Source organism: Telopea speciosissima, chromosome 4, assembly GCF_018873765.1.
Source record: "Telopea speciosissima isolate NSW1024214 ecotype Mountain lineage chromosome 4, Tspe_v1, whole genome shotgun sequence".
Lineage (NCBI taxonomy): Eukaryota > Viridiplantae > Streptophyta > Magnoliopsida > Proteales > Proteaceae > Telopea > Telopea speciosissima.
The window spans coordinates 4670761-4697303 of NC_057919.1; the positions used below are offsets into that span (position 1 = coordinate 4670761).

The window sequence follows — 26543 nt, forward strand, 5'->3', positions numbered from 1 at the left end:
ATACCAAAATTTAGGATCAATCAAATACCCCTTTTATATTGGCATGTATGTCCATGCATATGTACGATTCAAATTAAAAAACAATAAAAATGAATAGTCCAAATTTGTCGCCAACTATTTAACACTATACGGTAACCATTCTGCTCTTTTGTCTCAACTACATAAATACTATAATCAAGATTTAAAACATTAGAATAGTAGATTATTTTTTGTTGGGGGAGTAGACTTGATGTCAGGCTTTGGATGGTAGATATTGGAAGGGCCCCTTGGCTTGGTGGTGGCTGCCAATAGAGTGTTGGCTTAAGTCTAGGGAGAGGTCGCTTGTTCAACTCTCCCCCCTCCCCCCTCCCCCCTCCCCCAATCGATCATCATGTTATTCTCCATGCCCCAACCCCCCCAGCCACCCTTCCTTGAGTTGGGAGTTGAGATGCCAACCCCTAGTGGCCTATGGGTCCTAGGATCTGCCAAAAAAAAAAAAAGATGGTAGATATTATAGATAGGTTAAAGAGTAATTTTACACAGTATGATCATTGCAAAAAATCAAATAAGATTTGAAATACAAATTTTTTTAATTACGAACAGATTTCAAATTTAAATCAAAATCTATATTACTTTCTGTTAATTTTGTATCCTTGCCTAAAACTAAAATTCTAAAGAGAATTTTGAAAATATTTATTAATCATAATTTCAAATTTTCATAATATTGCCAAAGACCTTGACATTTTTGTTCCCAAGTTAAAACCTCAATTTGACCCTATGAGCCTGCAAAGTGAAATATATAGAACACTCAAAGAATTAAGTTAGAGAAACTCTTCACCAAAGGTGACGACACTATGATTAGACTCTAGGTTCATCATTAACTCTCACCTCTATTGTTCATGGTCTGAAATGCCCCTTTTCAATCCAATCAAAGGATAAGATGGATGAGAAGGTTTTTTTTTTTTACCATGGGTGGAGAGAACAAGTACTACTTTGACATTTGATTTTTATTTTTGGTATGAGACATTTGATGATAATATGCTCTTTGGTAACAGTTTATCTAGTATTGAAGGTGCGGAGATTAACTTGCAACAATAGTTTTTGATGAAGGACTTAGACGCTCTCCGATATTTTTTTATGAGAATTTATGTTATCAACAACAAGAAGGATTATAAATTTGTCTAAGAGGAAATATATGCTTTCGATCTTTTGCTTGACTAGGATGTTATGTTGATACCCTATGGATCCTAAGCATAAATTTGAGGTTTGTAACAATAAAAGATTTGCAAACAAGCATCAATATAGAAGATTGGTTGATAAACTCATCCATCTCCGATTAGACTCAATATCATTTGCAGTAGATATTATAATTCAATTCATGAAGAAACCCAAGCCGGCTCATTGGAAGGCAATGTGTTGTATTTTGAGATATCTAAAGGGTGCTTCAAGAAAGAACCTCATTTATAAATGTCATAACCATGTTGATCTTGTTGGTTATTCTAATGTTGATTGGGCAAGAACTGAAAGTGAAAAAAGTCGACCATTGATTACCATATATTTGTTGGTGGCAATCTTATTAAGAATAAGAAACAAACTATAGAGGCTAGATTTAATATTGAAACTGAGTATAAAGCAACACCTCATATTATAGCTAAATTAACGATGTTAAAGTCACTAATTCAGAAACTTGATTTTCCAATCAGGAAGCGTATTGACATGTATTGTGATAATCATACAACTATTTATGTTGCTAGTAATCTTATCTTTCATGAACCAACCAAGCATATTATGATGCAGAAGTTGATCTCCACTTCAATTGTTTCTTCAATGTTTTTCCAAGTTGGGTATGATAAATATTTATATTCCAACTTGAGGGGGAATGTTGAAATTATTATACTGTCGAGGGTATTTTGGGTTATTTGTAATGTTTAACTTATTTCAGGAATTTCTTGTAATTAGTCATTATTGTTATGTTACAATTATAACCATTGGCCGTCGATTAGGATTACTGAACACCCTAATCGATCAGCCTCTCTTTTCTCCTCTATTCTCTTCTACTTTCTTCTTCTTTATTCCTTCTTCTCTTGATCTGCGCAGGTACTGTTGAGGGCTCTTCTGATCTTGTCACAAGACTAATAAGGATAAAATAGAAAAAACCAGAAAAAGGAGAAAAAAAAAAAGAACATCAGTTTGGCCCAAAAGATGCTGCTACTGAAATACTGTAACACTTGTAGAACTGAATCTGACATATGATATGCTTTAAAATGAACACCTCTTCATTGACATTCCAAGGCGTTAAGCCTAACTATACAAGGTATATATTTGGCTTCAAGCATACTATTTGAATTAATACAAAGGGGAAAGAATAAGAAGTAAAAATTTCCCCTAAATCAATGCTCAAGAATTTAATGTACACAAATGTATTGAGAGAGATCTGCTTACCAGCTCACCACCTAAAAACAAATATGATGAGCCGATTGAATTTGTACAATGGAACATATGCCCATTTGGTGAAACAGGAGGTGAATGATTTGTTACATGTAAATGTAAATTCCATATGCTGTAGAAGTCTCTATAAGCTTCCTGTTATGAAGAATGAATTACCCTAGGATGTGAAGCTTCAGTAGTTTTGTGAAGTGAAATACGTGGGAGTGATGAAGCATCTATTGGATAATTTCCTGACCTTGATGTCGTCGCTGCATGGCCGTGGATCAAACAATCTGTGCATCAACAGTGGTTTCCCTTGCATACCTCCACAATACTCAAATAACTCAAGCCATCTGGCCAAACACATACGATGATCCACTCAAATTCATTTAACCATATACTCTGCTCTTAATTCTCTCTTCTAGATTAAGAGCAATGAAATAGCAAGAACAGCCTCAACCAACATAGACCACAAATTTGCATGATTAATTCAGAGGAATAGTAGAAATACAGTAATTTTCAGTGTAGAAGCCAAAACTATTTGACAATTTGATTTCCCCTTACAACTGATAAGCAACACGAAGAATTTAATAGGAGAAAGATGAAAGAAATGAGCACAAAGCAGTGCCTGAGCATGCCAACCATCCAGAACCACAAGATGCAGATAAAGAAGAAATGCCTGACCAAGCAACAACAAATCACTATCCCTCTCCAGCAGACAGGGAAACAATCTAGGACCAACCCACACCAGTGAGAACAAGTGCAAATGTACCACAATAAAAACTGGAAGGCACAACAAAATCAATGATGAGACCCTCCTAACCACCCTGATATCGTGATTCCACATTATGGGAAAAGACAAAAAAGATAATTCATCTCCTCCAGGCATTTTGACACCCAAGTGGTAATTAACAAACTTTCTTTGTTTCTTTCACCAGCTACTATGTATGGCTATCCACATCTCAGCCCTATGCCCAGAGATATTGTCATTTCTTGGAGTCAACATTCTGGTGGAGATTTAGCTAACTCATAAGAAGCAGAAGAACCAGACCCAGCTGGCCCTTCGAACCAGGTCCTTTTGGGCCAGAACTGGACTTGCTCGAGCCAGCCCAGCAGGGCTCCTAGAAGCTGCCCAAAGATGCTCCACAATTTTGACAGCCTTTTCCCGTGGCCAGTCAACTAGGATTGCTGCACCTTGGTTTCTATTTTCATGATTGCAGCCCTTAGTAGTTACTAAATTTACTAGTTTCTAATTCTGTTCCTTGCATGTTGGCTGAATTAAAAAGCTTTAGTAGTTTCTAATTTTAGTTACCTTCTATTTAGTTAGGTTTTAGTAGTTTCCTATTTCCCTACTTTCTATTTTTGGATTAGTTTCTGTTTTAATTGTAAGTTTGTCTAAGCTATTAATAGGCCTCCTATTGTAAGGAAGGAACAGATTTTGAAGAATAGAATTTCAGGCCATGCTAACCATCGATTATGGGAGAAGATCCTTGTTTCAACAGCTGGGATAGCTGTGGTGAGAGACCCAGGCAGAGAAAGCCATTCCCCTACCCCCTTTCTTCTATCTTCTTCCCCTATCTTCTCCCTGTTCTACTCGATCTCCTTTAGTACTGCTGCTACTGTTTGTGACTGCAACAATTCATTAAGAACTCAACCTGATGATTAGAATCAATCCTCAGTTGATACCAAAGGCTGCTGCTGCTCATGCAAGTTGATGTGTTGCTGCAACTTTTTGAGTCATATATCTTCACAACCTTCCATCAAAATCTGTTGAGTTTTGAAGCATAGAACCACACCACCTACCACTCCACTTGATCCCAGTTCTGGCCTATTCTGTTGGCTGGATTGTTCCATAGCCATAACCTTCTATTTTCATTCCACTATCATAACTCCACTTCTGTCCATCAAAATCACATCAAGCTTGCAGCAGAACTCCATCTCAACAAGCCCTACACTCAATCCTTCTTGGAGCAAGTGCACTGCTGGTTTGCAAGATATTTCCAAACCTTCTAATTTGGGAATACCTTCATATCTCAGCCTCCCACCATCAGAATTGGCTAAAATTTGGAGTGCAGCTTCCCTGCAACATTATCTCCATTCGATCTGAATCTGGTGACATTCTACAGTCTGGTTTGGTTGAAAACCCTAACCTTCTAATTCTGTCCTAATTGCTATTTTGGTTTTGTGGGTTATTTGGGACTAAGTAATCGAGTCTTACATTACTCATCAGCCACAAAATTTGCTAATCTTAGCCTCCATTGGAACAAGACAGTCCTATTCAGACAGAAGGATCTGGGGTTCTTTTAATAACTCCAATTTGTTGCACATGGACAAATCACCTGAATCAACTTTCCATAATTTAGTCACCTATTGGTGTCACTCCTTTCCCCTTAAATGCATCTATATTTTATTCTGTTCTTTGTAGTCCACCAACCATTCATTTCTAAATTCTCATTACAACTGCATATATAGTACTGTATTACATAACGTGTAGCTCCATAAAGCCTTGGTAGACTTTTAAAGCACTACTTTAGAATGCCAAAAAGATATAGCAATGGACCACTGAGGGGTTGGTATAACTAACAACAAATAAATTGCTCTTAAAGTTCATATTTAAAATGTCACACGCAGTTAAGCGTCCAAAAAATCTGAAAGCCAAACACTTGATAGGCTTCTCTATGCAAAGAATTAAAGAATATAACTAAGAGGCAGTTAACTGTGACCAGAAAAAAATTACCTCAGGTCAACATCATTGGTCAGCACACATGGAGGGTATCTAGAGGTGCAGTTTGGAATTGTGTCTATCCTGTCACAGAAGCTTTTGATTTCACATTTTGAGGAATGCTAGATTTCCGAAGCTGAGGGTTTTCTATAGAATATACAAGAAGGCTTCCATCCTTGGTCCCAGCTAAGAAGCACTCCTCTGGTGTCACTGTTAGAGATGTTATAATCCTCCCAACACCATCATACCTTCTCACAACCTCTAGCGAGTTCATTGACCTTACAACTATCTGTCCTTGGTCGCCTGCACAAACCAAGAACTCACCACAACTACTGAGTTCAACACAGTTGAGACGCCCATTAGATTCAGATGTAGCAATGTGTTTTCCATTAATAGAATAGAGGTGCAGACTGAGATCATCATCGCCATACAATACTATCCGTCCATGCCTAGATGCAACCAGCTTTGACAGGGCACTGCCAGAGGGATGCTGAAGAGACCTTACATATCTTCCTTCTCGCAAGGTGTGGAAAACACAAGTTCCATCTTTTGACCCGCTGATAACTATATCAAGCTCTGCACTGACAAATAAACATGTGATTACATCATCATGGCCACACAGGATATGAAAAGGAGTTTCAACAATGATATAGTCTTTTCTGGGCAGCTCTGTTTGTGCATATCGAACTCTCTTCTCTGCTGCTCGGACACGAAAAACCTCCCACACCATGACTGTTGTGTCATAACTTCCAGTAGCAAGGATACTTCCATCAGATGTAACTGCAAAATAAATAGATTTCATAAGGTTCTATGGATCAAATGCAATCATTTTTAAGGTAGATGAGGTAAAAACAAGAAAGGAACTTTCTGGAGAATAATTACATCAACACTGTCATTATCAGGTAAAGGATACGTAGGCTATGGACAAGGAATAACTAGGTGAGGATATATTTGGTATGGATATGGATCCTAGAGTTTGATTACCACCCAAACCCTTCACCCCCAAAACCCTTTCTTTTTCCTTTCCTGTTGAAAGGGAAATAGATTAGTAATTGGTGGATGGTGAAGGTTGAACTAGGGGTTGGCTGAAGATTATTTCGGGAGTAGTGACAAAAGAATGGATGCCTTAGATTTAAGTTATTTAACTATAAATGACTTTAAACTGGGTTAAATGGAGAAAGAGATTCATGTAGCCAACCTCATTTAGATCGGAAAAGGCTTAATGAGATGAGTTGAGTTGAGTTGTCTGGAGAAGGTGCATGCTGAACATTCAACTCTCAGGGGTAATGAATGAAGCACAGAGCTAAGATGATATGTATTCCATCTTTCATTATGTTATTCAAAATTTAATAATATATATGCGCTTTCCGACTCAACTAAGCCTTATCCCAAGTAATTGGGGTTATCTACAAAAATCATGCTTTGCAATTCCACTCCATTTAAAGCCATAGTAGATGTTTAACTCAAAAACAAAATTCTCATGTTCTTTGTCATGCCATACACCCATACACGTTTTTCCTGTTGCAACTTGAAATGTTGTAAAAATTTTGGCTACATCCAGTCTGGATGGTTTCCTGTGGCACTGTAATATGCATCAGCAAGTTCTATTTTTTGATGAAATAATATGCATTAGTAAGTCTCACCCCTAACAAGGATGCACTTTTTAAGCTTTTAACACTATTACTGTCCAAGTTGAATCCAAAAGTAACAACATGATACCTGCAACACAACTGACCACATCTTTGTGCTGCCGGATGCTTTGAACTACCCTTCCATCATTAAGGGATATGACCTGGAAGCTGTTTTCGCAATTGCCACATGAGATCAAAAAATTTTCAGATGGAGTTTGCATTGTAGCAAAGCATTGTGTTCCAAGCTCAATATTTTCAGCCAATGGACTACCAATTTTACAAGGAGTAAGAACATCAGAACCAATTCCAAAAAAAGGATCCTGCAAAAATTTGGAAATTATATATAACATTCAGTTACTCTACCGTGTCCGCAAGGAAAAATGACAAGATCATTACAATAATATAATTGGGCAATGCAAATAACAATAGGTGGTCTAACCTGTGAGCCAGAGAAGGTGAAATTTCCACCAGATTGAAGTTGAGTGGTCAACCACATCTTGACTGATAGGGTGAGCCCTTGGTTTACAAGGATAATGTTAGAGTCCAATATACCAACAAATAATACAGCAGACGGAGGATGAGTTGTACTAGAAATAATCGAAGTCAAACTTATTGAACCAGGAGCAAAATATAAAGGATGAGCAATGGGAATTGGAGGGCCTCTTCTGGGGTGTTTTTTCCGAAAAATTTGAATTGGTGTCTGCCCAAAATTTGCTATCTGATCTTCAATGGCAGATCTTTGCAATTCATCTTCCATAGTTTCCATATCAACTGCACCTTCATATGTCAAATAATAAAAGATATTTGCTGCCTGTAAATCAACATCAATTCCAAAGATATCAATCATTTTCAACAATTTACAACTGGAATACAAGAAAGAGCATTGTCATATATTATCAGCTGAGCTCCTACCTCCACTGCAGGTTTTCCACGCTGCTTGTAACCAAATACCAAATCAATCCAATGATGGAGATTGGAGCTGACATATTCACTTTCAAGAGCTTCTCGATTTTTGTTTATAAATTCTTCATGAGACCCCTGCACAATTCATTGGGGATAAGCTATTTGGAGACTCTTACTACAAATTTCAATAGTACTATTCCAAGAAAAAAAATTATATTTGATTCTCTCTACCCCTCAGACTCGCTCAGTCTTTGTGGGTGAGTGCTGTGTATGCATGTGCAAGAGAGTGTCTCTGTGTAAACATGCACACATGTTGCATCTCTCTGTGTCTAAGGCTGTGATTGGTTGCTTACCCAGCAATGTTTGCCAGATCGGGACCCATTGATTTCCACAAGGGGACTAAGGATTACACTAATAATCTTATGGCCCTTTTCCTCAAGAGAGGCAAGGGATATGGTAATAATCTTATGGCATTGTCCTTCAGAAGGATTGGTCAACTTAAATATAGAAGGTTTCTCATTGGGGAATTGGGGACCTTGGTGCAACGGTAAGGTTGCTCCATTGTGACCAAGTGGTCACGGGTTCGAGTCTCTAGAAACAGCCTCTCTGCAAAGCGGGGGTAAGGCTGCGTACACTATGACCCTCCCCAGACCCCGCAGTGGTGGGAGCCTCGTGCACTGGGTATGCCCTTTTTTCATTAGGGAATTAGGGGTCATCAAGTATTGGGGTATCATAAGGAGATGGGATAGCTCAGTTCTTGGGCTCCCTTCAAGACCAATTAGAGAAGGGACTCTATTAGGGCAGAACTAGCAGTTCTCACCATTTTTTTAATTCAGTCAATGTCATTAGATGGAGGCTTTGGTGGAGGAGACATGGCACTACATCCCTTATATAAGGCCTATAAGTTATATTCTCTGTCAAATGCAGGTTAGGTTCGGTTCCACTGGAAGCCGAGAAGTGCTAATAGGGTGGCTCATGTTTTGGCAAAGCCTGAGCTGTGCACCCCATAATATGATAGATCAGTTCAGTTGAAGGATGGATCTTAATGTATTAGGGTCTTAATTGGGTCATTATGATCGTACATCTACCAGAGGGTTTATTGTTGTTGTTATTTTATTCGACTCTGTACTTATATCTTTATGAATATTAATAACTTGTTTCTCATAAAATAAATGGAAAGGAATTTCCCTCAGAATGTTTTGACTGCATTAGAAAAGAATCCTTTCTCAGCTATGTTTCACCTCTAATTAATTGGGATGCATTTCACAAGAAATACCTTGCCAAAACCATCCCTAAGATGGCTTTTCATTTCCCTGGAAAGGCAACCAAATGCACATTCCAAATTTTTGGGAACAGCTTTTCCTTCCCCGTCTTCCTGGAAGCAACCAAACACAGCCTAAAGGCGTAGTCGATGCAAAATTGCTTGTAAATTCACCTCAAGAAACCAATAAAGCAAGAATATAAGTCTATACTAACAAGATAATAAGAATGCAAGATAACAAGTCCACATAGACAGAGGATTGGTGAGATGCCACAAAGAAGATAGTAGAGTGCAAAATTAACCCCTAACTTAAATAATCTAAAGAATTTCCCAAGCAAGTGAGATGTATTTACAAAGATTCCTGGCTGTATAATAAGTCTCGGGGTTCCGATAATCTGGAGTAGCAATTTAACAAGCGAAATAACCTAAATATATATATTTTTTTGCTGAATAAATAATTCAATACCAAAAGGGAAAGCAGGAGAAGAAGGGGGTGGAATACACAGGGAAAAAGAGAGGGGGGTGGGGAGCTATACAAAACAAGGCCCTAGGAGGGGCCCGAAGGAAGAAGAGGAGAAATAGTTAATCCCCAGGTAACAACAATATGCCTGTTCTTTGGGGAGTGAACAATAGAACGATGAGGTAAAAAGTATAACTTGGTGCTAACATAAAAAAAGAAGGCTTTCCAAATCATGTCAAGAGAGCGGGAATTGGAAGTCCATCTTCGAAGATTGCGCCCCATCCAAATATGAGAAATAGTAGCACTGTACACAAGCTTGCCGACCACATCATAGATAGAACTACCGGATAACGTCATATCAATCCAAAGCCACTCCCTATTAAAAGGAAGGGGTCTCCTACTGCGGGGCCCGAAGGAGGATAAGGCTTTTTTCCAAAGTGAATAGGCAAAAGGGCAAGAGAAAAGAGATGGTCAATGTCCTCAGAGCCATTCCAACAAAGGGTACATGTAGGGGAAACAGAAAGGTGGCGGTGACTGGTGTAGAAGGAAATCTTGGGTGGGATGGCTTTGGGTAGATACTCTCCAGACATACATAGAACTACCGGAGAACGTCATATCCATCCAAAATCACTCCCTATTAAAGGGAACGGTGATGCAGATCCTAGTCTCCTCGAATCGAAGAAGCCACCCTAAGCCTAGGGTTTTAGTAGAAGCCTTAGCTTAGTTTATTTTAGTTCTATACTTAGTTTTTATTTTGTGTTTTTAATTGAACCGGTTTAAATTGGTTGCATCCAATTGGTTCAATTGGTCTAATTTAAGTGAAGTGATCCCATTGGCTAAGAGGTCCTTATATCCTATTGGTTAGTAGGGAATCTTCTTTTATTTTAAGTAGTTTAAGTTGTTTTTAAGTCATTAGGACTCTATTTTGAGTCTATTTCAGTTTCCTAGTCAGTTTAAGTTAGCTAATAGGTTAAAGATTGGGTTAGGCCATTGCTTTTTAGTGTCTAAGTCTATTTTTGAGTCTTCTATATAAGTTTGTAAGGGAGGCCAGCATTGTACATAAATTTTGATTAATAAAAACTCAGCTTTATGCTTGCTGCCTTTGTTGCTGCCTTTGCTCCATCGTGACTGTGCCTTGTGAGTAATATCAAGGTGAAGGGATTGGTGGATCTCCAATCGACTCCTTGCATCGTGAAGATCGGGAGGGTTGCTACTTATCTCTTTGCATCTTGTAGATCGGGAGACCCCATTGTTCATCTTCAAAGCTGCTGCCATTGAAGATCTCTTCAAATCCAGTAAGTTTGAATCTGAACTTTGTTTAAACCTTCTTCTTCTCACTCCTACCTCAACTAGGACTCCCTCATAAATCCAGATCTAGCCATCAATTTCGAACCAAACTTCCAGCATACAACCCCCACACTTCTCCCTACACTCAACCTTAACCCTAGTCCTTAGTCTCCACTATAACCCCTCCATTCCCCCACTCCATTGAACCTAGAAAACCTGCAACTCGATTCGGCCCAACTGCAGAATTTTAGAACCCTTCCAAACCCTAATATTCTTATGCCGTTAAAGCCTCCTAAACCTGCATTTTAATACCCTATAAACCCCTTTCCCAAAATCCATCTCTAAACCCTAGATTCTAAAACCTAAAACCCAAAACCCTAAACCTAAATTTCTGGAATTTTAATTTCTTATTTAAACCTAATTAAACCTATGCCATTAGCTTCCTAAAAACCTGCATATCATTACTACATAAAACCCTAACTCAAACTCCTAGTCTTAACCCTAACTTCTGCCTATTTAGCCTAAGCTGTCCCAAACCAGCAGTCTTGTTAATTGATTCTATCACCCTGGCTCCTAGTGGGACTATTCCTACCTAGGACTACATTAAATTGGTATCAAAGCCATGGATGTATATGGCATTCCAGTTCTGCCACCTCCACCGGATGAACAAGGTTTATTTGCCCTACCCTCAAATGATAGTGATGATGGGGCTGATTACTATGAAGACTTGGGTGAAGATTATGAAGATACCCGAGGAGTACATGTTGTAGCACGTATATAGATGGTTGAAACTGAAGGTGAAGATTGGCGACGTAGTTGCATATTCTATACTCGTATGAAGGCTGGAGAACGCACTGCTCAGATTATTGTTGATAGTGGCAGTTGTGTTAATGTGGTTTCTGATAGATATGCGCAGAAGGCCAATTTGAAGCGTGAAAAGCATCCTCTACCTTACAAGGTTGCTCTGCTGAATGGCAACAAATTAGAGGTAAATGAAAGGTGTTATGTTCCGTTACAACTCCAACACTATGCTGAAGAGGTTTGGTGCGACATCATCCCAATGCAAATGATTGATGTGTTATTGGGAAGACCCTGGTTATATGACAATGATGTTGCTATTTATGGAAGAAAAAATCAGTGTGTGTTTCAACACAAGGGACAACAGATCATTCTAAATCCTCTTAATCTACCCTCCGAGATGCGCAAACGACAAATTATGCGCACCAACCAGAAGGGGACAGATTGTGAGAGTAAAGTCTTAGCTGTACCACAGAAGGAACTTGAGCAGACCAGCCATGATTCAGGTCCGATCCTAGACGTGGTTACACAACAAGTTGCTGCCCAGCTTGAGGTCAAGTTAGCACAGCCCATCAAGGAGTTATTGCATGATTTTTCTAATGCAGTGTCAAAGGAACTGCCAAATGAGTTACCCCCACTGAGAAATATTCAGCATGCAATTGATTTGGTGCCCGGTTCTATTTTACCAAATCTGCAAACCTACAGAATGAGTCCTATAGAGCATGATGAGCTCAAGAAGCAAGTCGGAGAGCTGCTCCAACAGGGTTTCATTCAAGAGACCCTAAGTCCTTGTGCTGATACAACAGGAAATGAAGAGGTGATTTCACAAGGAGACAATGCCAAGCAAGTTGCTGTTCTTGAAGAGGTGGGGCTGAATGAGAAGGTTATCAGTATTGAAGACCCTATGGAGGTTGAACACATTGATTTTGTGATGCCCCCTTGGTTCTTCGAAGAGAAGGCTCCACGACTTGAAGACCATATTCCTACTGTTCTAACCTCAACAGAATTCTGCTAGGGAAGTGTTGAAGCTACTGCCCACATGTTGCTTCCCCCTCCTCATCACAAGGTTCGTGGACGAGTTTCTTCACACAAGCATGGTACTTGGACTCCCACTCATAATGTCAACAAGCTCAGCCCCAAGTTGCCAAAGTGTTGCATGGATTTCACCCATTCATCGGAGATGAATGTTTCTAAGTCGGGGAGAGTTGATGCAGATCCTAGCCTCCTCGAATTGAAGAAGCCACCCTAAGCCTAGGGTTTTAGTAGGAGCCTTAGCTTAGTTTATTTTAGTTCTATACATAGTTTTTATTTTGTGTTTTTAATTGAACCGGTTTAAATTGGTTGCATCCAATTGGTTCAATTGGTCTAATTTAAGTGAAGTGATCCTATTGGCTAAGAGGTTCTTATATCCTATTGGCTAGTAGGGAATCTTCTTTTATTTTAAGTAGTTTAAGTTGTTTTTCAGTCATTAGGACTTTATTTTGAGTCTACTTCAGTTTCCTGGTCAGTTTAAGTTAGCTAATAGGTTAAGGATTGGGTTAGGCCATTCCTTTTTAGTGTCTAAGTCTATTTTTGAGTCTTCTATATAAGTTTGTAAGGGAGGCCAGCATTGTACACAAATTTTGATTAATAAAAACTCAGCTTTATGCTTGTTGCCTTTGTTGCTGCCTTTACTCCATCATGAGTGTGCCTTGTGAGTAATATCAAGGTGAAGGGATTGGTGGATCTCCAATCGACTCCTTGCATCTTGTAGATCGGGAGGTCCTTCTTCTTATTCAATCGAGCTTCTTCAAGCTGCCACTGCTGCCTTTGAAGGAGATCAAACTAGTAAGTAATTTTAATCTCCTGCATATATCCTTCCCCTCTTCATCCTCTAACCTAATCCACACCCCCCTCCATCCATCAAACCCTAACCTCCATTAAACTTGCAACTCCTACCTTAACTAGGACTCCCTCATAACTTCAGATATGTCCATCAATTCCAAACCAAACTTCTAGCCTATATCCCCCACACCTCTCCCCACACTCTATCCAAAATCCAGCTCATAACTCCCACTCTATCCCCTCCATTCCTCCACTCCATTAAACCCAAAACCTGCAACTCAATTCTGTCCAGAATTGCAGAATTTTAAAACCTTTCCAAATTCAATTATTTTAATCCCATAATGACCCCCTAGACCTGCATATTAAAGTCATATAAGACCCATTCCCAAATTCCCATCCTAAACCCTAGAATTAACCTAAAACCTAGTGCTGTCCATTCGAACCAGCAACCCCTTTTGCTATTGATCCTGTTATCTGGTTCCTAGTAGGTCTCCTACCTATCTAGGACAACATTAAACGGGTCTCCTACTGCGGGGCCAGAAGGAGGATAAGGCTTTTTCCAAGCTGAATAGGCAAAAGAGCAAGAGGAAAAGAGATGGTCAATGTCCTCAGAGCCATTCCAACAAAGGGTACATGAAGGGGAAACAGAACGGTGGCGGTGTAGAAGGAAATCTTGGGTGGGAAGTGTTGTAGTATGGGTACAAGGGTAGAACTGTCATAAGGGTATTTTGGTCTTGTACTCTATTCTGGAATGTTCCTCTATCTATTATAAATAAAGTTGGCCTGTGTCACATTGACACAAGTCATTCTTCGTAATTTCAAATTTCATCATGGTATCCAGAGCTAAGGGAAATCAATCTAGGGATTCGGTTATGTTTGAGAGTAAAAAAAACAGCAGCCGCCGCCTTCCTTCCAACCTCCACACCACCACCGTAACAGCAGCAGCAGCACCACCTCTTCCGCCACCGCCAACCCTTTTGCCTTCTCTCTCCTTTCTCGCGTCTCTCTCTCCCCGTGCGAGACTACAGCCCCCCTCCCCTCCACTTTTTTTCTCATTTTTTTCCTCCTCTTTTCCGCCTTTTCTTTTTTCCTTTTTTTTTTCCACCTCTACAGCCACAAACGCAGGTTTTTTTTCTCCTGCTTCTCTCTTTCGGTCTCCCTTGGTGGTGAGTGTATCCCACCAAGGGCCCTTTTCTCATCCACACTATCTTAAATCTCCCACTTATTTTGGAGATTTTTTTATGTGCTGTTTTGTTAAGTGAAGATTTGTAATATTTTCCCCCCTTCTCTATGGCCATGTTTGACGACGAAAATTTTGCCATCTCTTCTGGGCAAGGGGGAACTTCAGTGCATTGTGAGAAGGATTTCCCTAGTTTCCAGACTAACTCTGTCAAACTGGATGGCAATAATTACCGCATGTGGTCGAGGTCTGTTTCGCTTGTTGTTGGTTCCCATGGTTTGAAAGGCCATTTGATGGGTACCACTGTTCGTCCCACTGCTGCAGGGAAGGCTCAGGATAAATGGGATCATGATGAGTGCCTGGTAATGTCTTTTCTCCTCAGTTCCATTGATCCTGCGATTTCTCAGAGTTATCTATTGTTGGAAATTGATGCCGATGTCTAAAGTGTTGCCAAGGAAACCTACTCTAAGGTTGGTAATGGTGCCTAGTGCTATGCACTCCGTCGGAAGATACATAAAATGGAACAAAAGGATCTTACTCTTAGCCAATACTACAATGCCATGAGAGGTATCTGGCAAACTTTGGATTTCTATGGGAAGTTTACTGCTACATGTCAGGCTGATACTATCGCATACTGCCAATGGGAAGAAAAGCTTCGGGTGTATGATTTTTTGGCCGAACTAAACATGGAGTATGATCCCATTCGTGCACATGTCTTGAATAGGGATCCCTTTCCAACCCTTGCCCTGGCATATGCTATTACTGCTTCTGAAGAAAGCCGACGTGAGGCTAAGGTACACCCTCCTCCTGTGGAGCGTGCTGCCCTTTATACGGCTCCCTCTAAAGGGGCTTTGGCTTCCTCTACGGCTTCTCCTTCTGTTCAGAATCGTGGTTCTACTGCCCCATCTGGGTGACCTCTTGTTAAGTGTGACTACTGTGGGAAAGAGCGTCACACCAAGGATCGTTGCTGGAGGCTTCATGGCCGTCCATTTGATTCCTATGGGCGTGGTCTGCTCAAATCTGGTGGAAGTGCTGCTCATGAGTCCATCTCTGAGGATGATTCTTCCAGTTCCACCAGTACACCTCTCTCTACCTATGAGATGACCCACCTGGGGAGTTTGATGTCATGGCTGGAATCTACTACTTCAGCACCTTCGGCCTATGCTAGTGTTGCCTCTGCCACTACTACTCCTTCCTCTGCCAGTTCTTCTACAGGTATTCGGTTTTGTGGTCAGAGCTCCTCTGTCAAATCCATATCTTGGATTATTGACTCTGGTGCTACCGATCACATGACCAGTTCTCCCAAACACTTTTCCCAATATTATCCATTAGCTGGTAATAGTAAGGTTCGAGTTGCTAATGGCTCTTTTTCTCCTATATCTGGCAAGGGGGTTTCACATTGTTCACCTTCCTTTTCTTTATCTTCTGTTCTTCATGTCCCACATTTTTCTACTAACCTGTTATCCATTAGTAGTATTACACGTGGGCTCAATTGTAAAGTGACTTTCTTTCCTTCTCACTGTGTATTTCAAGACTTGGAAACGGGCAGTACGATTGCATGTGGTAAGATGGAAGGTGGCTTATACCTGATAGAGCAACCTCCTATTGCATTATCTACCGTGGCTCTCCCAGGATCTGGATCTAAAGCACTGGTTGATTTACATACGTGGCATTGTCGATTAGGACACCCACCGCTAAGAACTCTTACTAGCTTATTTCCCAGTTTTTCTAAAGATTGCAATTTGAACAATTTTCATTGTGATGCTTGCATTTTTGCAAAGCAAACCAGATCTACATACCCAATGTCGGATAATAGAAGTTTAACTCCTTTTAACTTAATTCATTCTGATGTGTGGGGCCCTGCCCGTGTGGTTTCTTCTGGTTTTTGTTGGTTTGTGACTTTTATTGATTGTTTTAGTAGAACAACTTGGGTTTAGTTAATGCACCAGATGAGTGATGTTTTTTATATTTTTCAGCATTTTCATAACATGGTTTCAACACAGTTTGATGCTAAAATCAGAATACTAAGGTCGGATAATGGCACTGAATATTCTGTTGGGGCATTTCAGTCTTATTTTTTTGCCCATGGGATTGTTCATCAAACTTCCTATGTAGATACTCTACCTCAAAATGGAGTGGTAGAGAGAAAAAACCGTCATCTTCTAGAGGTTGCTAGGTCTTTGATGTTTGCTATGAATGTTCCTGTACGGTTTTGGGGAGATGCTGTCACCACGGCAGCCTTTCTTATTAATAGGATGCCATCTCGTGTCCTAAATAATAAAAGCCCCATTGAAACTCTTCTAGGTAGTGTCACTTTCCCTGTTGCCCCTAAGGTTTTTGGCTGTGTTGTTTTTGTTCGGAATCAGCATGTGCATGGGAAATTAGACACCAGGGGTCTTCGGTGTATTTTTTTGGGATACTCAGCTACCCAAAAAGGTTATAAATGTTACCATCCTTCTTCTTGGAAATTTTTTGTTTCCATGGATGTTATTTTTCAGGAAAATGTTCCCTTTTACCCTGTCCCTCTTCAGGGGGAGTCTGTTCACCAGGAAGAGGTCCTTCAAATTCCCATAGATCTGCCTTGGGAAGAAGAGGATGTTCTTCAGGATGGGGTTACTAGTCAGGAACAACAAGGTGCGATTTCTGTTCAGGGGGAGACTCCTGTGTCCCCTACCATGCCCACTGAATCCATTATTCAGCCAAGTAATCAGCCAGGTAATGGAAAAACGGTTTAGGGAGATAAGTCACTACTGACATATGGTAGGAAGGAAAATCTTGACCAGAACAGGCCTACCACCATCTGTCCACTAAAATTGACTGCAGAGGTTTCAAGTTCTACCATCTCTGAACCCTCTGGTAAGCTTCCATCTGTTCCTCCTTCTAATTATGATCCTACTCTTGACATTCCTATTGCTACTAGGAAAGGTAAACGTAGTTGTACTCAGCACCCAATCTCAAATTTTGTTTCTTATGATTCATCATCTCCCATTTTTCAGACCTTTCTTGCTTCCTTGTCTTCTGTGTCTCTTCCTAACTCTTGGCAGGAGGCAGTAGCGCACTCAGATTGGAAAGAAGCTATGAAGGAAGAGATGAGAGCCCTTGATAGAAATAACACGTGGGATTTAGTTCAGCTTCCACCGGGAAAGAGAGTTGTAGGGTGTAAATTGGTGTTTGCAGTAAAACATAAGGCTGATGGGAGCATTGAAAGATATAAAATCAGGTTGGTTGCTAGAGGCTTCACCCAAACGTATGGGATTGACTATCAGGAGACGTTTGCTCCAGTGGCCAAGATGAACACTATGAGGGTTCTCCTGTCTTATGCAGTAAATCATGGATGGAATTTATTTCAACTTGATGTAAAAAATGCATTCTTGCATGGTGAGTTAACTGAGGAGGTCTACATGGATATTCCACCAGGATTTGATTCTCCAAAGACTCAGGGAAAGGTGTGTAAGCTCAATCGAGCTCTCTATGGGTTGAAGCAGTCTCCCTGGGCATGGTTTGGTAGGTTTCATAAAGCAATGGTCTCCATTGGGTTCAAGCAGAGCAATGCAGATCACACGCTATTATTAAGAGGACTACCAAACACGTGACTATGTTGATTGTATATGTTGATGATATAGTCATCACTGGGAGCAGCCAGGAGGAGATTGATTCTTTGAAAAAATTTCTAGGTACCGAGTTTGAAATCAAAGACCTGGGGATGCTTCGGTACTTCTTCAGTATTGAGGTTGCCTACTCTAACAAAGGAATCTCATTATCTCAAAGAAAGTACACATTGGATCTATTGTCTGAGACAGGTATGTTGGGAAACAAGCCATCATACACCCCTCTTGAACCTAATAGTTACCTTCGGTTAAAGGAAGGAGAACCTGTGAATAAGGAGCAGTACCAACGACTGGTAGGAAGTTTGATTTACCTGTCCCACACCCACAGTCGTCCAGACATTGCATTTGCAGTAAGTCTGGTTAGCCAGTACATGCATGATCCCTATTCTACACACTTGGATGTCGTCTACAAAATTTTGAGGTATTTGAAAGCTGCTCCAGGAAAAGGAATTGCTATTTCTCCCTATGGTCACATGAAAATTGAGACATATACCGATGCAGACTGGGCTGGATCACCTGATGACAGGCGTTTTACTTCTGGCTACTGCACTTATGTTGGGGGGAATCTTGTCACTTAGAGAAGCAAGAAGCAAACTGTTGTGGCTCGTTCTAGTGTCGAGGCCGAGTTTAGGGCTATGGCCCAAGGTATATGTGAGGTCCTTTGGCTCCAAGGTTTATTGCAAGATCTTGGAATTGAGGTTGAGAAGCCTATGCGGTTGTACTCTGATAGTAAATCCGCAATCAGCATAGCTCATAATCCTGTTCATCATGATCGAACAAAGCATGTGGAGATAGATCGTCACTTTATCAAGGAGAAACTTGATAGTGGTCAGATGTGCATTACATTCGTTCCTTCAGATGATCAGCTTGCAGATGTTCTTACGAAAGGATTGAGTCCTAGGTTATTTGTTTCTATTGTTAGCAAGTTCGGCATGATAGATATATATGCACCTTGAGGAGGAGTGTTGTAATATGGGTCCAAGGGTAGAACTGTCATAAGGGTATTTTGGTCTTGTACTCTATTCTGGAATGTTCCTCTATCTATTATAAATAAAGTTGGCATGTGTCACATTGACACAAGTCATTCTCCCTAATTTCAGATTTCATCAGGAAGGCTTTGGGTAGATACTCTCCAGACAGTGAAGCGTGTCCTTTAAACCACACCAAATTGTGTCAGGGGGCAGGGGCGCCACTATGTCTAATAAAATTCCAAGCCAATCTAGAACTGAATAGGCCATTGGGGGATGGAAGCCAAAGGATCAGGTTAGAGGTGGAGGATTTGGGGGAGGGGGGAGGGGGGAGGGGAGGGAGGCCCAAACCGGGGAGAGACTCGAGAGGGGGAAGAGAGGGTGACCAAGAGCCATAGGTAATAAACTAATGATTGAACAAACCTTTGCGGATTTTGAAATACCCAAGGAGTAGACCGTGTGGACACCAACAACTGAAAGGAGAACTCCTAAGGGATGCCAGTGGTCAAGCTAGAGGGAGGTAGAATTTCCATCAACAATCATGGAAATGGTAGCTCTAAGGGCAAGGGGGTGAAGGGGGAGGATTTTGAGCCAGACCCAGGAAGAATCAACAGGAATCGGAGTGTTCAGATTGACTCAGATTTAAGAAGGTAGGAATAGACCCAATTGACCCAGATGGAGTCATGCTTAGTAGAAATCTTCCAGAGTAACTTGAGAATACCAATGATATTAGAATCACAGATTCTACGGATGCCAAGACCGTCCCTTTTGTGGGAAGACAGATGGATTTCCAACTGAGGGGATGAAGAAATTTGGAACATTCTTTGCCTTTCCAGAGGAAGGCATAGAAAAGAGATTCTATGGCTTTGATGGTAGAATTTTTGGAAGCCCATAAATGCCGCACCAATAAATGTAGGAGGATTAGAGGACTTGTCTGATTAGCTCCACCCTCCAAGCATAAGAAACGAATTTTCTTATCTAGAGTTGAAGCCTTTTGCTAATTAGGTCAAGCATGGGGGTATAGTGATGACCAGTCAGCCTAGCGGGAATAAGAGGAAGACCGACATACTTGACTGGGAGGGAATCAAGGGTGAACCCTGTAAGGCTAAGGAGGGAAGCCTTTTTAGCTTCAGAAACACCCGTAAGAAAGATGTGGGATTTCAAAAGGTTGATTTTGAGACCCGAGAGACATTTGAAATGGTACAAGGAGGACATGATGGCCGAGAAGAGGAGGGGGAGGCCTTGGAGAACATTGTGAGATCATCAGCAAAAGTAGGTGGGAAAGCTTGATGTCTTTGAATTTGGGAATGGGAGACATAAGAAGTTGATCAGTTTTGTACTGAATACATCTGGAGAGAACCTGCAGGGAAAGGGAGAAGAGGAAAGGGGAAAGAGGGCAGCCTTAGCAGATGCCAACAAGGGAGGAGAAGAACCCTGCCGAGGATCCATTGACGAGGACAGAGTAGGCAAGCATGGATTCAACCTACGAATGGGGGGGGGGGAATCCCATATGGGTCAAGACATTCGTAACGAAGTCACAACGGAGTGAATCAAAAGTTTTGTTGATGTCAATTTTCATGAGAGCAGCAGGGGAATGAGATCTACAGTCAAAACCCTGAACAATTTCAGAGCAAAGAAGGACATTGTCCGAAATACTTCTCTCAGAGATGAAAGCCGACTGGTTAGGGCTAACAAGGGAAGGGACCACCAATTGAAGGCGGTTGGCCAAGATTTTGGCAATGAATTTGTAGACAAGGTTGCAAAGAGAAATAGGGCGAAAATCGGACAAGGAGGAATCCCCTTCTTTTTTAGGGATGAGGCAAAGGAAAGTGTGGTTGATCTTAGAGATCTGCCTAGGGTTCTTACCTAGGGTTGAAGAAGAAGCTACAAATAGCTTTGATAAGGTTCTCCTTGACAATATCCCAACTAGCGGAGAAAAAAACTTTATTGAAGCCGTCAGGACCGGGTGCATGGTTAGTCTTATGGGAAGGACAGCTTTAAGGATTTCGTCCTTAGACGGAGTAGATTGGAGCAAATCAAGGAGGGAGGAGGAAATGAATTTATTGAGAAGGCCAGAAGGAAGCGCGGGGGGGGGGGGGGAGAAGAGGGAGGAGAAATAGGAGACAACTTCCACCTTGATATCAAGGATGGAAAGAAGGGGAGTGCCATCTCGAGCGAGGAGCATGGGAATGGACTTGGAATTGGTACGGGCTTTTAGGGAGTGGTGGAATAAGTCGTGTTAGAATCCATGAGCTCGAACCATTTGATGTGCAATTTTTGGCGAAGGAAGCTCTTTTTGAGCGGAGAGGGTAGATAGCTCAAAGGAGAGCCTTTTCTCTTCTTCCTTTAGAAGGGGATTGAGCATATCCAGTTGGAGACGAGATTGGACGAGAGAAAGACTAGAGCGACAAAGAGAGACTTGGGAAGAAATGTTCCCTAAAGAAGAAGAGTTCCAGGCTTTAAGGGCTCCTTTGGTATTGTGAAGTTTCATCGCAAAAGAAAGGAGAGGAAGGGAGTGAAAATGGACAGGCTTATTCCAGGCATCATGGACAATGGGGAGGAATTGGGCGTGCATTGACCACATGTCAAAAAATTTGAATGGTTTTGGACCAAAAGAGATATAAGGTTGGATAAGGAGGAGACAAGGGCTATGGTCAGAGATGCCAAGGAGGAGAAAGTTGGCATGGGAGTTGGGAAAGGAGGAGAGCCAAGCTTCATTGATGAGGGCACGATCAATCTTGCAGGCAATTCTATCATTGCCCACACGACGGTTGTGCCAGACTGCCAAGTGAGAGGGGAGCTCGACCATCTTAAGTCATTTATGCCTAAGTCTTCGAGACAGTTATTAAAGGCATTGACTGAGGATAAGTCAGGGAAGCGACCACCAAGCTTTTCTTGACTAAAACGGACGACATTGAAGTCACCACAAACACACCAAGGGTGAGACTCGACCGCTGGTTTGATGGAAATTTTTTTTTTGGATGAATAAAAATTTAATTACAAAGAAAAAAGAGGGAATATACAAGCCCAAGGGCAACAAAGCCTAACTAGGGACTAGTTAGGGCGTAAAATAGATGTAGGGAGGCCCCAGGAGACAACAATGAGTCTGTTCCTTGGGGAATCCTTCACATCACAAAGGGGGAGGGAACTAACTTTAGATGAAACATCAAAAAAGCTGGCCTTCCAAATCGTGTCGAAAGAGCGGGAGTTGGATGTCCATCTTCTAAGGTTGCGTTCCATCCAAATGTGGGAGATGGTGGCACAAAAGGCAATCTTGCCAAGCGAGTCGCAAATCGATTTCCCTCCGAAAGTCATGTCAATCCAAATCCATTCCCGGCTGAGGGGAAGAGGAGTGCGCCGACCAGGCCAACAATGGCGAAGGACATGGGACCAGATGGAGGAGGCAAAGGGGCAAGTGAAGAATAGGTGATCGACATCTTCAGTCCCATTCCAACAGAGACAGCAGTTGGGATGGACCTGAATATGCCGATAAATAAGGAAGGCTTGGGTAGGAAGGCAGCTAGCAAGGGCACGCCAGGCGGTGAGGCTATGGCGAGGTATGTGACCACGAAACCAAACAACTCTATGCCAAGGACAAGGGGTCCCTCTATGTCTAACCAAATCCCAAGCGGAGTGAGAGCTGAATCTACCCGATTGGGATGGGAGCCACAAGATGGTGTCGCCTCTACCTCGATGCCTAGGGGGGATGGGGGGGAGGGAGCTCCAAAGGTCAGCGAGGGGGGGGGGGGATCAAGAGCCTGAGGTAATGATGGCAGCAACATGGGCAAATCTGTCCAATCCGGAGGAGTAAATATCTCGGGAGCTCATAATAGAAGAGAGGACACCAGAGGAGTGACACTTGTCAAGCCAAAGTAAGGTGGTCGTACCATCACCAATCCTATAGGAAATGGCATCCCTGGCTAAATGTCTCACCTGCAGAATTCTACGCCAAACCCAGGAGGAATCAATCCATGGGCTAACAGACCAAATGGAATCTCTACGGAGGGGCCCAGCGTACACCCAAGAAGTCCAGATGGAGGATCTGTTGGTGAGGATCTTCCAAATAAGCTTAATGGACCCAGCCGTGTTGACATCTTTTATTCTCCTCAGCCCGAGGCCTCCTTCAGACTTTGGAACGCAAAGGGAAGCCCAGCTCATAGGATGAAGGAACCTGGCAGAGTCCACACCTTTCCAAAGGAAGGCACACATAATATATTCAGCCGCCTTGATGGTGGCCTTAGGGAGGCCAAAAACACCACTCCAGTAAATGTAGCAAGACTGGAGAACCGATCTAATGAGCTCGAGGCGACCTGCATAAGATAAAATCTTGGCTTTCCATAGCTGCAACCATTTGCGGAGGAGATCCAGGATGGGGGAGCAGTGGTGGGCTGAAAGTCTGGCTGGGATGAGGGGGAGGCCTATGTAGCGGACAGGGAGGGCGCCAATGGTAAAGCCGGTGAGGGAGGAGAGGGAGGCTTTGATGGTGTTCGAGACTCCGGTAAGGAAAATCTGGGACTTTTGCAGGTTAATGCGGAGACTAGAAAGACCTTGAAAAATGTTGAGGGAGGACATGATGGTTTTAATGGAGAGGGGGTCTGCCTTAGAGAAGGTCATGAGATCATCTGCGAAGGCAAGGTGAGTCAAGTTGGTAGGCTTGCACTTAGGGATGGGGGAGATGAGGTGAAGGTCTGTTTTAGACTGGATGCTTCGAGAGAGAACCTCAAGGGACAGGCAAAAGAGAAAAGTGGATAGGGGACAGCCTTGGCGGATACGAACCGAGTAGGAGAAAAAACCAGCAGGACTGCCATTCAGAAGGACAGAGAAGCGGGGGGGGGGGGGGGGGTGGAGATACAAGAGTGGATCCAGTTGACAAAAATGGGAGGGAAGGACATTTTGAGGAGGACTTGGGAGATGAAGTCCCAACGGATGGAGTCGAAAGCCTTATGGATGTCAATTTTGAGAAGAGCAGTAGGAGAGTAAGACTTGCGGTCAAAACCTCGAACAATTTCCTGGCAAAAGATGATGTTGTCTGAGATGCTTCTCCCAGCAATGAAGGCAGATTGGTTGGGACTGACAAGGGAATCAATGACAAGGCTAAGACGGTTGGCAAGGATTTTAGCAATGAACTTGTAAAGAAGATTACAAAGGGAGATGGGTCTGAAGTCGGACATGGATGAAGCTCCAGAGGACTTGGGAATGAGACAGAGGAAGGTATGGTTGATATTTTGGATTTGATGAGGGTTGAAGAAGAAGCTCTTGATAGCATTGATAAGCTCGACACCAATGATGTCCCAGCAGGAGGAGAAGAAACCCATACTGAACCCATCAGGGCCTGGAGCTTTGCTAGCCTTGTGGAAACGAACAGCGGAGGTGATTTCAAAGTCGGAGGGGATGGAGCTGAGGGAGCATAGGAGATGGGGGGGGGGGATGAATTTGTTGATGAGGTCAACAGGGAGGGGGGGGGGGCAGGGGGAGGGGGGACTAAAGATACTAGTGAAGTAGTTCACAGCTTCGGCTTTGATGGCATCAACAGAGGAGAGTACTGAGCCATTGGAGGAAGCAAGAGAGAGGATAGAGTTGGAGTTGGAGTGGACTTTGAGAGAGCTGTGGAAGAAAACGGTGTTTGAGTCACCGAGTTCAAGCCATTTGATTCTGAATTTCTGCTTAAGGAAGCTTTCCTCAAGGGAGAGAGAGGAGGCAAGGTCGAAAGCAGCAAGGATCTCCTCTTCAACAAGGGAGGAGTTGAGGGGGTCAGCCCGAAGGCGGAGCTGGATGGAGGAGAGGGTGTCCCAACAGGCAGAGACACGAGAGGAAATGTTGCCTGTTAGAATAATGTACTCCAGAATACCGTGGGGGTATTCTGATCTTTTTGGGGTATTATTTATGTTATTTAGTGTATTAAGCTTATATCGGCTATGTGGGTTTAGTCCCACATCGCCTAGCTTAATCTTATTTGTAACTACCCTCTATTATAAATAGAGGGGCCTTTCTCTCATTAATACAGGTCATTCTAAGCCATTCTTTTATTTTATTTCTTCTCTTAAGCCCACGATTCTACCAACATTGCCAAAGGTGGAGGAATTCCAGGCTGTGAGAGCCACCTTGACATTTTTGAGCTTTTTGGAGAAGGGAAGGAGAGGGGAGGAGAAGGAATGGACTGGGATGTTCCAAGCCTCTTGGACAAGGGGAAGAAAACCAGAGTAGGAGGACCACATGTCAAAGAACTTGAAGGGTTTCGGGCCAAAAGAAAGGTGAGAAAGGACAAAGAGAGAAATGGGGGAGTGGTCAGAGAGGCCAGGGAGGTCAAAGAGAGCATAGGAAGACGGAAAGGAGTAAAGCCAAGGGTCATTGACAAGGGCTTTGTCAAGCTTACAGGCAACTCTGTCAGAGCCAGAGCGCTTGTTGTGCCAAGAGAGATCAATCCCCGACCATCTGAGGTCGTTTAGCCCAGAGTCCTCCAGACATGAGTTAAAGGCTGTGACTGCTTGGTGGTCGATAGGAGAACCACCTAATTTTTCATGACTAAAACGGACGACATTGAAGTCTCCTCCAATGCCCCATGGGGAGGAACCAACAGAAGAAGAGATGGATCGGATATCCTCCCAAAGAGGGATTCTATCAGGATGGCGATTGAGGGCATAGACCATGGTGAAGAAATAGAGATGGTTGTGAAGGTGGTCGGAAATGGAGAGATGGAGAAATTGGGAGGAAGAGGAGGTGACTGAGATATCGAATTTTGTGGGATCCCACAAAACCCAAATACGGCCAAGGGGGGAGTGGACATAATTGGAAAGGAAGGACCAAGAGGGGGCTAGCGAGTGAGCAATGCGGGATGAGTTATGTTCGAGCACTTTGGTTTCAAGGAGACAGCAAAGAGGGGATTTGGATGTCTTGAGGCAGACACGGATTTCAGCTTGTTTGGCTGGGGCATTGAGCCCACGGACGTTCCAAATGGTCCAAGGGATCATGAGAGGGGGGAGGAGGGGGCAGCCATCCAGTGGAGGAACTAACTCTAGACCCTAGTGGAATACTACGGGGCCTGAGACGGTATTCACGCAGGGGGGAAGCAAACCAGGGGAGAGGAGGGAGAGGGATGGCAAAAGTTGGGGCCAAATGAACCGGTAAGGGGAGTTGGGACTGGTACGGTTGTGTTCAAGTGGGTTGGGTTCAAGTGGATTGGGTTGGGACTGGTTCGGATAGGTTCTAGCCGGTTGCGGAGAAGTGGAGATAAGTGGGTTGTGGAAAAGTGGGGGTATGTGGGTAAATGGGTCAGGTCAACAGGGGACAATTTTAAGTTGGATGGGACAAGGGAAGGGCCACGTGGAAAGGTCGAATGGGAAGTTTGGGGAGTAGGGGATGACGAAGGGGGTAGGTGAAAGCTGGAAATGGGTGGTTTAAGGGAGAAGCAGTGGAAAGCATCGTGTTTTGTATAGCAAAAGGGGAAGGGGGGTTAGCAGAGGGAGGTTACAGGTCGTCACAGAGTTCCTGGAGAACC

At 42.6% G+C, this 26543-nt stretch overlaps 1 protein-coding gene across 2 annotated transcripts in view; it reads right to left on the reverse strand.

Moving 5' to 3' along the window:
* Window positions 1–2236: 2236 nt before the first annotated feature.
* The window catches only part of LOC122660599 (BEACH domain-containing protein B-like), a 146960-nt gene continuing 122653 nt past the window's right edge, over window positions 2237–26543 (reverse strand). For both annotated transcript variants that reach the window (XM_043855976.1, XM_043855977.1), the window contains 5 exons: window positions 7672–7797; window positions 7199–7570; window positions 6848–7079; window positions 5144–5908; window positions 2237–2759 (listed from right to left, as the gene is read on the reverse strand). In XM_043855976.1, coding sequence (XP_043711911.1) covers window positions 5208–5908; window positions 6848–7079; window positions 7199–7570; window positions 7672–7797 — 1431 coding nt within the window. In that variant the 3' untranslated portion in view covers window positions 2237–2759; window positions 5144–5207. The remainder of the gene's footprint in view (window positions 2760–5143; window positions 5909–6847; window positions 7080–7198; window positions 7571–7671; window positions 7798–26543) is intronic.